Consider the following 13,079-nt stretch of genomic DNA (forward strand, 5'->3'; position numbering starts at 1 on the left):
CTTCAGACTACTTCCCTCAGTGGAAAGATGCCCTTGGCTTCACAACTCATTCACTGATTTACCAGCACTCACATGAGTTTTTATACCACCTACACCTACTTCCATATTCATACATTGTTTCTGGGACCGATGTATGCAGAAAAGCTCAAGAAGTGTAAAACGAATAGAATTGTATATGCATGTAGACATTAATAAAATGCACAGAACTAAAGCTTTGTATTAACTCAGTTATTATCTTTTAATCTGCAGCTTCTCCAAACACAATACATTGGGGACCTGTTGAGCTGACAGTTGTATTGACTGTGCTAATTTGTGTTGCATCTGTAGCATCAATGCTAATGATTTGTGTTTGCCATGGACGCCACTCCAAGTACAAAAAGGCAAATCAACAACATTCTGACGAGCTGCTATCCGAGTACAACATATCCAATACAGGGAAAGCTCTAAAAGAGCTCTTCTGTGATATGTCTGCATCTGGATCTGGATCCGGTATGTATGAAGTTATGTAAATACAAATATTTCTATATGCATGTTAAATTATAATGCATGGGATTCCACATGAAATGCACCAGTAAACAAGTACCACAACTGTATAGTTTGAGCTTTCTAGTAGATGCTTCATCTGTGAGCAACACTGATCGTGAGCTACAGCAACTAGGTATTCAAAGTGAGCTGAATAGCTTCAGCATACGAGTGGAATGACTAAGGGCCTGATTTAGAGTTTGGCCATATGGGTGGAAGGATGTAAACAGCAGGCCCTTCTGCTCATTAAATGCAGCTCCTTTACCCATTCATGAGTTGGAGGAAACTCCTGCTTTACCTTGGCAGAGACTCTGCTAGCTCCGCAATTGTACACATCTGACAAAGTGGTCTATACGTCAAAGGTCTTCCAGGTCTCAGTGCCGGTCATTCTATCCTACTTAGGGCAAGGCAAGCATCATTCATTTTCCTTGCCTCTGTCTGCCATGCGATGCACAGGAAAATGTAGAATGGTTCCCAATGATGCATTGACCACAACTGATACAGTGTCCCCCTGGCACTCCGTTGGGGTTGAATATGATCAATTCACCAATTTTATTAATCACAAAACCAAACAATATTCAGAATTTCTTTCTCTCAAGTATTCACTGTAATCTTTCCTTAATCATTGATTCTTTATAATGAATTAAATGTAGACAATCCATTCATTTGATCAAATTCTCAATGCATTTCGGACATACTTGTCCTTCATCAGGAGGTACATTTATGCTACAGAATGAAAAAATCAAAATGTTCAAACATAGTCATTTAGTAATATATATCTCAATATTTACAGCATTAGATATCATGATCTAATCCTGTATGATTGTTAAGTTAACATAACTCAACTGGATCTGCTCCTTCCTCTCCAGCAGAACTCAAAGAATAAGACTCCCGCCCTTTCTCTCAGCATCCACAGAGATCGGATACAGAGTATCCCAAGGATCCTCCCTCAGCTCCAAGCTCTTCAATATCAACATGACCCTCCTTGCAACCATCGTCAGAAAACATGGACTCAGCATAGTATCCTCCGTCAATGACACCCAGCTCATCCTCTCCCTCACCAAGGAACTCAACATCACCAGGCACAGTTTCCAGGAAGACATGAGGGTCGTCGCATCCTGGATGAGCAGTAGCTGGCTGAAGCTCAACTCAGAGAAAACGGAAGTCCTCATCCTCGGATCCACCCCCATTGCTTGGGACAACACCTGATGGACGACTTGCCTCGGAAAATCTCCCATCCCCACAGACCACGACTCGGGATCATACTCGACTCCTCTCTCGCCATAAAAAGACAGTTCAACGCTGTATCGTCAACATACTTAACACCCTCTGCCTACTTCACAAGACCTTCAAAAGGATACCCCCAAATTCAGGAAGACCATCACCCACCCACTCATCACCAGCAGACTGGACTACAGAAACACCCTCTATGCAGGAATCAACAACTCTCTCCTTCAACAAACTTCAGCCCATCCAGAGCGCCACAGCCAAACTAGTTCTCAGCATCCCTCAACATGACCACATCACTCAGCACATCTGAGACCTCCAGTGGGTCCCGGTCAAAATAAGAGTGACCTTCAAGCAGCTCACACATGCCTACAAAGCCCTCCACAACACCAGACCTCAATATCTCTTTTTTTTCTTTTTAATATTTTTTATTGACATCATATAAGGGTAATATACAATAGTTCATAACATAAATTCAATTATATACATAAAATCATCAATTAGAATAATAATCATAATCCTCCTAAGCACTTATCAACCTAATCTAGGACATTCCAATTCCTAAATGATAATACCTTCCTTATTGATCAGTAGTGCTCTATATCGAGAAATCCATAGGTCCCCATATTTTCACTTTTTTTACCATAGAGGTTGTGCCCCTAGTTTTAGGCAGGGCAAGTTCCATGCCATAAGTTGTTTTAATAATAGACCACCAATCATAAATTGTTGGTGGTAGCAGAGAAACCCACAACCGGGCAATAGCCAGCTTAGCTGCTACCATCATGATGGAAAATAATCGTGCTTGAGCAGGTTTATCTACCCTATACCCTAACATAATTTCCAAGTAGTAAATGTAGGTCCTATTCTGAATTTGCTATAAAACACTAAACCAATCTTCTGCCAATAGAGTTGTAATTTCGGACATTCTATAAACATATGTACTAAATTTGCAGCTCGGGTCCCACATTTAAGGCATTTAGTCTTTTCTCCTCCATTATTATTGTATATTGGATTACATTTCCTGTATCGACTGCAGCAGAAGGTAAGTAAAGGTTCTGATAAAAAAGTGAGAAATGTCCCAAAATCGCTGTGGTTATGAACAGTGCCATCTGCACTTATAATTGCCTTAATTTTAGTTTGAGCCCTGGCTCTGCAGATTGGAAGGCTAACAATTTACCAATATGTCCGCTATACTCATACCGATCCTGGCGGTGTTTATTATACTTCTCTGCAATTTTCTCATGAAATATTCTTCCCATCTCTGGACCTCAATATCTCAATGAAAGAATCTCCTTCCATGCCCCCAAGAGAAACCTTAGCTCCGCTGATCAAGTCCTGGCCAAAATCCCCTGATCCATAGATCCAGAACGGGAGGCAGATCCTTCTGCTATATTGCGGCCAGGACCTGGAATGAACTCCCCCTCAGCAGCAGACAAAGACCTACACTACAAACCTTCAGAAAAGACCACCAGACCTTGCTCTTCGGATGACCTCAGAGCTGCCTAAAACCCCCTGCCCCCAGTGCTTTGAGACCCTCACAGGTGAGTAGTGCGCTGTCTAAACCCCTGATTGATTGATTGATTGAACTTGGTCATTCTCATTTGAAATCTCCTCCATTAAACACATAATCTCACTGATGTACAAGGCATAAATCATAATAATAAAAATTTGCTCATAACACAGGTTTTACCCCAAACAGGTTAATGTAAAACATACGAACTGAACACGTTCATTGTAATGGAAAATGGAAGTTGCTCATATGAACAGTGTGAACGTGTAGAATAGATATTATAGCTAAATCACGAGTAAAACTCTTCTTATTGCAGCGTGATCCCCCGTGCGCGTGAACATAAGAAATCTAATCATGTAAAAACAGAATTCTTATTGATATTGAGTATGCTGTTTAGTGCATATGTATTAAATAAACAGAGTGACGGTGTTTAGATGCAAAGCTTATCACTGTGTGTCTCTAGTTCTAGTTTAATGAAAAAATACAAAAGTCATATTTTAGCCACAGATTCCTCGCCTTTTGAATACTCCCCAGGTGTCAGACTGGATCCTGAAACATTTCAGCAGCACCTCTGCGTGCTGGACAGTGGTGCCATGTGGCTCTGTTCCAACGCCGCTCTACTCCACAAATGACACGCGGAGGCTATATAGGTGCCACCCACACATGGTATTGCCAGTTCCTTTCTTTCAGCACCTCCTATAGTGGACTCTGAGGAGCTCTAGTATCTCAGAGACACTTGAACTGGATATTTTCTACTAAATTCTACAGTGTGTGAGTGATGTCTCTTCCTAAAAAACAGGTTTTAGGCCCTGAAGGGACTGTTGAAAGTAAATGTTTGTGACAGATCTACACCAGGTGTGCCTGTGGTGCCTGATGTTAAGCAGCGACTTCATGGCCTGCAATGACTGTGCTTTGATGGATCAGAAGGCCATCCGAGAGGTGAAACTTCACATCGCCAAGCATAAGAAGACTCCTTGCCAATTCCACACTTAAGTCGCTGTTCGAGTCCAAGATTTGGTTCCGGTCCGGTTCCCACTCCAGGAGTTGCTGAAGCTACTCATTAGTCCGGGCTTCATTGCAATCCAAATTGACCAGTAAGGCTAAAATAAGCATTAAAATCTAAGCAGGATGTGGTCACAGCTCTCTGCTTGCATTCACCTGAGCAGGTGTGGGGGCAGCACCATGTATCTTGTTCACAGTCCTGGAGTCAGATCCCACAACTGGTTCCAGCACAAATTAAATTTCTGGGGCTGTCAGACACCCCACAACAGATCCAAGAGTTCCATGCAACAATGCTCTGGCTCTTTGGTGCTTTTGCAACTCTTTCTGGTGTGTGTTTGGTATCGAAGGGCCTGAGAGGCCCTTCACCTTGCAGTGCCACCAGTGGATTCACCTATCGGAGCAAGTTGGACCCTCCTGAGTCCATCCTCAAGCCTCTAGCCACAGTCCTGACACAGTCTCCAGCACTGCAGTCCACACCGGTCCCTAAGACGCCAATACTGATTCAATCTATGCTGGGCGAGAACATTCCAATAGTCCTGTCTGACTCAGAAATGGTGCAGGTCTGACCTTGCCCAGCACTGCACCCAATAGTAGTCGAGGCGCCGCTTGCTCCACCACCGTCACAAGGACAACAACACACCTTATATACTCTTCTTTGTACAGACTCAGACGATGAAAATGATGCTGGTGATGAGTTTGCTGAAGCCCTCTCATGAACCCAATTGCTATGATGACATGCAGGAGGCTACTGACCTCAATAGCTCTACTGAAACAGGCTCCCTCTCACCACCTGGACCAGTCACAGAGGATCTGCTTATGACGCCATAGTAATGGATAGGTTGGCTGAATGTGTTGAAATCCAGCTCACCAACTTGGAGGTCAACACTAACGTGCTGACTAAAGTTCTTCAGCTGGAGAAAACATTTTCTGAGCCCATCCTGCCATTTAACAAGGCCTTATCAGACATCTTATTAGGGTCAAAGATTAAACCTGCTCTGGACAACCTGCCAAACACCGGATTGCATGATACCATCGCCCTGGACCTGGTGATTCTGTCCTCCTATCTCAGTACCCCTTCCCTGAGAGTTTGGTGTCCAAGTATCTGCAACTAAAAACAATCTCAAAGCGCTCCCAGCTACTCCCTAGACAAAGAGTACAAACTTGTGGAAGCCTTTTGTAAATGAGTAGTTTCATCTACCAGCTTGGCGCACAGGTATGTGAATGCCAGCTGATTGCTGGGGCCCTTTTCCCATGCCCTTTGGGATTCGAGGCTCAGCACCTCCCAGATGCCTTTGAAGATCTCCAACCTTTCCTTCCCTAAGCCATTCAGAATGGTTTGGATGCAGCCAAGTTCATTATTCTTTGTGGATTGGACACCACGGATTCCATTGGGCTGGCCATCGGTACCAGTGTTGGTATTCGCTGCCGGACCTGGCTTTAGTCCACCATTTTTTCAGGTGATGTCCAGTCATCTATCATGGACAAGTCATTCGATGGGACTCGCCTGTTTAGGAAAGAGGCAGATTCCGCTCTCAAGCAGTTCAAGGAGAGCAGGGCTAAGGTAGTTTCCTTGGAATTATCTGCTCCATCTCACTAGCCTCATCCGCCCTACCTTTCACGGTTTCTGAAGAGGTACCCCCTACCACCAGCCAGTCCATCCCCAGAATGATGCTCAGCAGGTTCATGGCTGTGAAGCCATCTGCACCCACAGCCAAGGTAATAGGGCCGCTCAGTCCACTACCTCCCTGCAACCCCATCCACAAACCCCTTTATCATTCCCCTAGTGGAGCACGGTCATCCAGTTGGAGGCAGGATCCGATGATTTTTGCCATGTTGGTAGCCATAACATCAGGAAATTGTTTCGAAGGGCTTTGCCCTCCCCTACCTTTCCACACAATCATACCTTCTGCCTTCTCCCCATTGACTGACAAAGGACCATCTTTCCGTTTTGCCGCAGTAAATGTAAGCCCTTTTTGTCAAAAGGGCACTTGAGAGGGTGCCTGCACCAGAAGTAGGATGTATTCCTGCTACACCCTAGTGCTAAAAAAGGACTGAAGTCTCCGATCTAGTTTAGACTTGTGCCCTCTGAACACCTTCCTTCAAAAGGAAAAATTCAAAATAGAAGAAATTGGCACAGGGCTTGTCTGTCCTAGATCGTGCAGACTGGATGATAGCGTTGAACCTACAGGACACCTATTTCCATATTCCTGTTCTGCCAATCATAGACATTACCTGCAGTTTGTGGTTAGATAGGAGCATTTTCAGTTTGCTGTTCTCCCCTTTAATGTCACCATTGCCCCTAAAGTCTTCTTGAAAGTTATGGCAGTGATGGCAGAACATCTTTGGAGGTCAGGTGTGCCAGTCTTCCTCTACCTCAGCGACTGGCTGTTGAAGACAGGCTCGCCTCAGGCAACGATCAACCACCTCCAGACTTCAGCAAACCTATTGTCATCTTTGGGGTTATTTTCGTTCCTTTACCCTGAGAAAGAGGGTACTGGACAATAAGGCAAGAATTCTGATCATTCAGGCTCTAACCTGGATTTCAGTGAGGTTGAGTCTGAGTTTACTGGGACTAATGGCCTCCTGCATACTGCTGGTTGAGGATGCCAGGTGGCATATGCAGGCTCTATAGTGGGATCTGAAGTCTCAGTGGCCGAACATCAAAGAAAGTTCTCTGACAATGTTCAGGTTTTGGAGCAGGCTGCAAAGGATCTGCAATAGTGGGTATTAGACTGCAATTGGGTCAGCGGCAGATCACTCTCCCTTCCACACCCAGGGATGACATCAGTGGCCAATGTGTCTCTTCTGGGCTGGGGCGGCCACCTGAGTCTGAGCCAATTTTAATGTTTAGTTAATTAAAATCATTACAATTGTTTGAAACATATTAAATACACAATATCATAAAAAAACTAAAGGCTGAACTACAATGCAGTGTAACATAAACATGTGTTCAGTGTTAAAATAAGTTTTAAAAAGCACAGTAATTCTTATCCAGTAGCTCACCCCAGAAAAGAAAGATTTGATTAAGGGAATCTATTGAAACTGCAGTGTGCCTTTTGCTGAGCAGGTAAATTAACATTCATTTAACAACAGCATTGATACAGATGGCAATCAAAAAACGCTAACTTGCAACCATACATTTTTTATCGACAAAAAATGTGCAAATCATTTAGTGAGAGATTGCATATGTACTAAAGAGTATATTTCTAGGGTACTTCTTATCAGTTATTTGGGTGGCAGAAAGATTTTACGGATTTGGCTTAGTGTTAAATGTAATGCATCATGTACAAAAAATTGCTATGGACTGTAGGTGCCATGGCCGAATAATTTTTCCCCAGAGTTTCAGCCTTCTAATATGGTCCGGAATGCCCGCCACCCCTTCCACCACCAATCCAAATGGTAGGAGACAGACACAGTTTGAACTTTTGAAGGCAAGGGGGCCTCGCGACCCCCCGGCCGTATTTATTAAAATATGAAACAAAATTTAAAACTTTAAATTAAAAACGTTTCATTTATCATGTACAAAATTCAACTTTCATTACACTTGATGAATACAGGTATTCAGGCTAACCTTAACAAATCTCTAATACAAAGATTTTCCTAGCCGAGTCTAACATCATGACATCATGCATTGCATACGAATTTTGTACATCCTATCGTTAAGGGCCAACGGCAAGGTCTTAACCGGTGTCAGGTCCCTATCACCAAATTTCCGCACTCACGTGTGAGTGGCGCATGCGCAGAGGGCTTTTTCCTCGTAGCCAACCGTAACTTCCCTTGTCATGGGGGCCCCCTTCCACTCGGCGCCATCTTAAGGTCGTCCGAGTTCCCGTGCGGGGTAACCGAAGGAAGGAGAGCGGGGACTCCCCCCCTTTCCCCGCACTCTCTTCCGCCGCAGCGTATATCCGGCCCCCGGGAAATTCGTGGGAGGGGCATATACCCGTCTCCCCCATGGGAGGGGCCTATGGCCGTCTCCCGCTGGGCGATCCCATCCGTAATGGGTGCCGTCCCCCCATGGGAGGGGCCAATGGCCGCTTCCCCCCGCTAGGGACCTTGAAATCACTGCTCACCGATCATGACCTTACCGCCCGACCGAAGACTAAATAAATACGACAGTCAATGACCTACTATTGGGAAAAAATCTATGCAAAATTTTTATCACAGCTAGATATATCCCTCCCTGCTACCCCCGTCCTTGTAGAGCGGAAGTCCCAGAATAGTACCCAACATACTATAAACAGTGCTACAAAGGAGAAAAAGGTCCTATCACAGAGAAACCGTTTTATTGCATACACTTTATTACACTTCTCCAAAGGAAACAATGCCTACAGACAAGTATCAAGTTGCATACACAATCTTGGAATCAATCTACTAAGGGAGAAAAGGCCTAGACAAGACGTTCATGTATCACAATCAATTGTATATCACAACTTCGATTACTCCCAAACTTCTGCAACAGGGGCTGGTGGGTGGGTCAAAAAACTGCTGCTTGTTCCCTTGAGGGCTCACGAGCGACGAGTGGTGCAGCCTTCAGAGCGCAGGAATAAGAGGACGCCTGCCTGGACCCCCGCGCCTTTTAACTTGCAGCGGGGAGGCGGGGCGGCATCCTCCTCCTGCCCAAAAGTGCCCGGACTTCCGGGCGTGCGTTAGGACAACCCTCTTAGGCGGCGGGGGCATGCTCCAACCAAGCCACTTTGGGCATACCGGCCGGGGACACGCCCCCCGCCTGCAAAGGTTTCCCGGGCGGACGGGGCACCCAGCCATACGTTCGGGGTGACCGAGAGGTCTCCCCTTTCCATATGGTCCGGGATGCCCGCCACCCCTTCCACCACCAATCCCAATGGTAGGAGACAGACACAGTTTGAACTTTTGGAAGGCAGGGTGGCCTCGCGACCCCCCCCGGTTGTATTTATTAAAATATGAAACAAAATTTAAAACTTTAAATTAAAAACGTTTCATTTATCATGTACAAAATTCAACTTTCATTACACTTGATGAAGACAGGTATTCAGGCTAACCTTAACAAATCTCTAATGCAAAGATTTTCCTAGCCGAGTCTAACATCATGACATCATGCATTGCATACGAATTTTGTACATCCTATCATTAAGGGCCAACGGCAAGGTCTTAATCGATGTCAGGTCCCTATCACCAAATTTCCGCCCTCACGTGTGAGTGGCGCATGCGCTGAGGGCTTTACCCTGGTAGCCAACCGTAACGTCCCTTGTCATGGGGGCCCCCTTCCACTCGGCACCATTTTAAGGTCGTCCGAATTCCCGTGTGGGGTAACCGTAAGAAGGAGAGCGTGGACTCCCCCCTTTCCCGCACTCTCTTCCGCCGCAGCGGATATCCGGCCCCCGGGAAATTTGTGGGAGGGGCATATAGCCGTCTCCCCCCTGGGAGGGGCCTATGGGCGTCTCCCCCTGGGCGATCCTATCCGTTATGGGTGCCGCCACCCGGTGGGAGGGGCCAATGGCCGCCTTCCCTCGCTAGGGACCTTGAAATCACTGCTCACCGATCATGACCTTACCGCCACAGGCCAGGTAGTTGACCGACTATCTGGCCTCCCCCACAACTCCTATAGGTCATGTCTCCTTAATCCCGCTAGCCAAGCTATCATGTCTCCTATTAAATTGTCATTCCCCACCCTGGACAGGTGTACCCCATCGTATGAATAACAGTGGTCCCCCCAGATGCACCCGTGAGGTATACTTTGAAGGTGGGTAGATTGAAACAATCTCTCCATTTTATTGTTGACCCTATTTACCGAATGGTTCAACACTGTTGTGGACCTCCGACCCCTCCACACCCTCCTCGAAATCATGTGTGACCAAGCTATCATGCATCCCGGGAGTGTCTTCGCTAGCCAACTAACTGCTCAAAGTATGTGTTTGATTAAAGCCCGTCTGCCAACCTCACCAAGTCATTGCCCCCAATGTGCACTATGACTACTGATGGCGGTGACATGTGCTGCCCTAATAATTCCTCAACAAAACTTTGCAGTTGGTCAATACACAAACCGCCCTTCCCATGGAAGGACACCCTGAAACCATATTCCTCAGATGTGTGGATCGCATCACCTGCCTTGAATATGTCCGCGGCCCGTCTCACGTATGAGTGGCCCACGACCCAGACCACTCGTTTTCCATTCCTGACTCCTGAAGTGGTGGTTAGCTGATACTGGGCCGGTCCCAATTTCCGCCCTGCGTCACAGGCTCGTGAAACTGCAATCCAAACAAAAGACAACAAGCCTGAGTGCTTTTCTTCAATAAATTGCAACATGTGCACCCGCACGTAACGTTTGAAACAGTTTGAAGACCATTGCCCCAACTGTTTAACATTGTCTGCCTGCAGACCCCCGGCCGTCGCTTCTGTGGCGGCCCCTATCCTGAATGAATGAGTTCCAAAATCACTTGGGTTCAAGCCCTCCGCTGCAATTGTGATTGCCAGCACCCTTTGGAACTGGAACTTTGTTAACGGGGTGCCGTCAGCATGCAGCAGCAAGGCCCCCGCCCCACGTCGTCACCCTCTTACCATTTTCTGTCGTACTTTCGTTCGTGTCCGTCGCCTTATTCTGGTTCTCGACCGCGGCCGTATTTGCCACCTGCAGAGGAACAGAAGGCATGTTCCCTGCCCCAGAACCCCTTGCCTGCCTGAGCTGGTCGATAATTTGCCTGGCCTCCTCAGCTGGATCTTCCGCAGCCGCCGATCCCCCCGCTCCCTTCTTCAACCAAGGCAATACCGCCGCTAGATGAATCGCCAGTTTGGGGGGTACCTGATCCTTATCCAGTGGTGTGATAATCACAGGGATTGGCAAAGCAGACCCCGCAATCCTCTTAGGTCTCCCTGAGGGCCCTGCCTGAGCTTCCACTTTCTTCTGGAGCGCCGCTAAGCTGCGACCCAATCGGTCACTTTACCAAATTTCCTGTCCATCGCCGACACTTGGTTTACCAGTGTGCGAAGCATCCGTTCCATCTCGGAGCTCTTCCCATTCTTCTTTCCAGGCATATCCGCCATGACAGGAGATGTAGCCATATTCTTGGTTAAAATTACATGGTCTGCATGCCCCTTCTTTCCTGGGTTGACACATGGTGGATTGAAGTCTGCTATTGGAAGACCAAGGAGTCGCATGAACATAATGCCTCTAAACACTTGGCAATTGATGGCTTCTGAGAGGTATGGCTGGGGTCTACTTGCCAGATAGGTAGTATTCAGAGGGACTATAATGTCTGAGGAGTTTAGGGAAGCAATATCTTGCTGAAATGAGGCTGAGCATAGCTGCCTGTTTATTGCCTTCTTCCTGGTCGGGAAAGAGATTGTGTTGGACTTTAATGAAGGTACCTTGATTTGGAAAGATGTAATTGCTTTCTGTAGTTATGATCCCATGGATTCCCTGGGCTCTTGAAGATGACTTTCAGACAGGTCTTAAGTGAGTTTGCTGGCGCTTTCAGTATACATATATAGTATTTCAGGATGTCAGCCTCACAGGTTAGCATTTGGTTTGTTAGGCTGAATTCAAGGTGGGTTCTGGCCCTACTAAGATACCTGGGCACTTGAAGTGGGTTTTTTTCAGACCTGAACGCTGCGAATGTTCTAGACTCAGAGCACAGGCCCAAGGAAAAGCCTGGTACCCATAGTGTAGTGCGGGAGGAGGCAAGCTTTTATGACTTTTAAGAATGGAGCCACAGAAACTCTTTTCATTTCTTACTGAAGCAGGCGAGCCCGTGTGTAATGGCTGCTGCTTTCTTCTTTAGTGAGCTTAGGTGGAGGTCTCCGAAAACCAAGCCCCCAACTAGTTGTTTTTTGATGCTGTTTTAATGGTCATGACCCCCACATGCCAGGAAAGTCGTTTCTTGTGGCGGCAGAACACCACGACTTTGGTATTGTCCTGTTTGATTGTGAGATAGTTCTTTTCATTAAGTTTTCAAGGGCTACTCACTGCTCGCTGTATGCTCACTTTGGTGTGGTCCATTATTACCATATAGCTGCATATTGGAGGATGTGTAGAGTCGACTGGCCTTGTCATGCATGGGACAGACCGCTGTTTGCCAAGGCTCTGTCCAGATCTGCTGTATAGATAGATTGAAGAGCAGTGGAATGAGAACTCAGCCTTGCTTCATTCCACCTTGGATGGGAATTTTGGCGGCAACAGTGTGTGGCCCTTTACTCATGCACACCCATGCTTCTAAGTAAAGAGAGACTATGCCCCTCGGAGATTTGAGGGGAATACCCCACATGGTTGATTTCCTTTAGAGTGTGGGATGATAGACCTTGTCAAATGCAGCTCTGTCATCGATAAAACAGCAGAGAAGTGGTAGCTCTTTTCTTTGGGCTGCTTGGTGACTTAGGGCAGCAAGTGTGGTGTTGTTATCTATGATTGATGCTGCTGCTCAAAAGCGTTTCTTAAAAAATGGAAGAACATCGTTGTCCATAAACCAGGCCGCTAGATGTTTAAGTAACAGACTGGTGTATACTTTAGCTTCTAAATCCAACAAGGCTATCAGACGGTAGATAGATGGATTTGTTTGATCTCATTTCTTGAATATAGGTCACACGATGGAGCCCCTCCATGTATCTGGGACATGGGCAGAGAGGAAAGCTTGGTTTAATGGCATTAGATCCCTTGCCCATTCCTCAGAAGTACATTTGAAGACACTAGCATGAAGGTTGTATGACACAACCACGCTTTCCTTTCCCATGCGTTCCTTAACAATACGGGCAGATTAACAAATGCGTCTGAACCACGCGTTCTATTTGCAACGCAAGTTGTTACAACAACTTGCCTTAGAGGGGCACTGGACTTTGGAATAGTAAAATG

General features: G+C 46.3%; 1 protein-coding gene across 1 annotated transcript in view; it reads left to right on the forward strand.

The window, feature by feature from the left end:
- Window positions 1-242: 242 nt before the first annotated feature.
- LOC147662073 (activin receptor type-1C-like) overlaps window positions 243-13,079 on the forward strand; it is a gene marked incomplete at its 5' end in the record, with an annotated part of 259,773 nt that continues 246,936 nt past the window's right edge. The window contains one exon of the mRNA XM_086951128.1: window positions 243-489. Coding sequence (XP_086807254.1) covers window positions 243-489 — 247 coding nt within the window. The remainder of the gene's footprint in view (window positions 490-13,079) is intronic.

This window comes from Lissotriton vulgaris, unplaced genomic scaffold (genome assembly GCF_964263255.1).
Source record: "Lissotriton vulgaris unplaced genomic scaffold, aLisVul1.2 SCAFFOLD_909, whole genome shotgun sequence".
Taxonomy (NCBI): Eukaryota; Metazoa; Chordata; class Amphibia; order Caudata; family Salamandridae; genus Lissotriton; species Lissotriton vulgaris.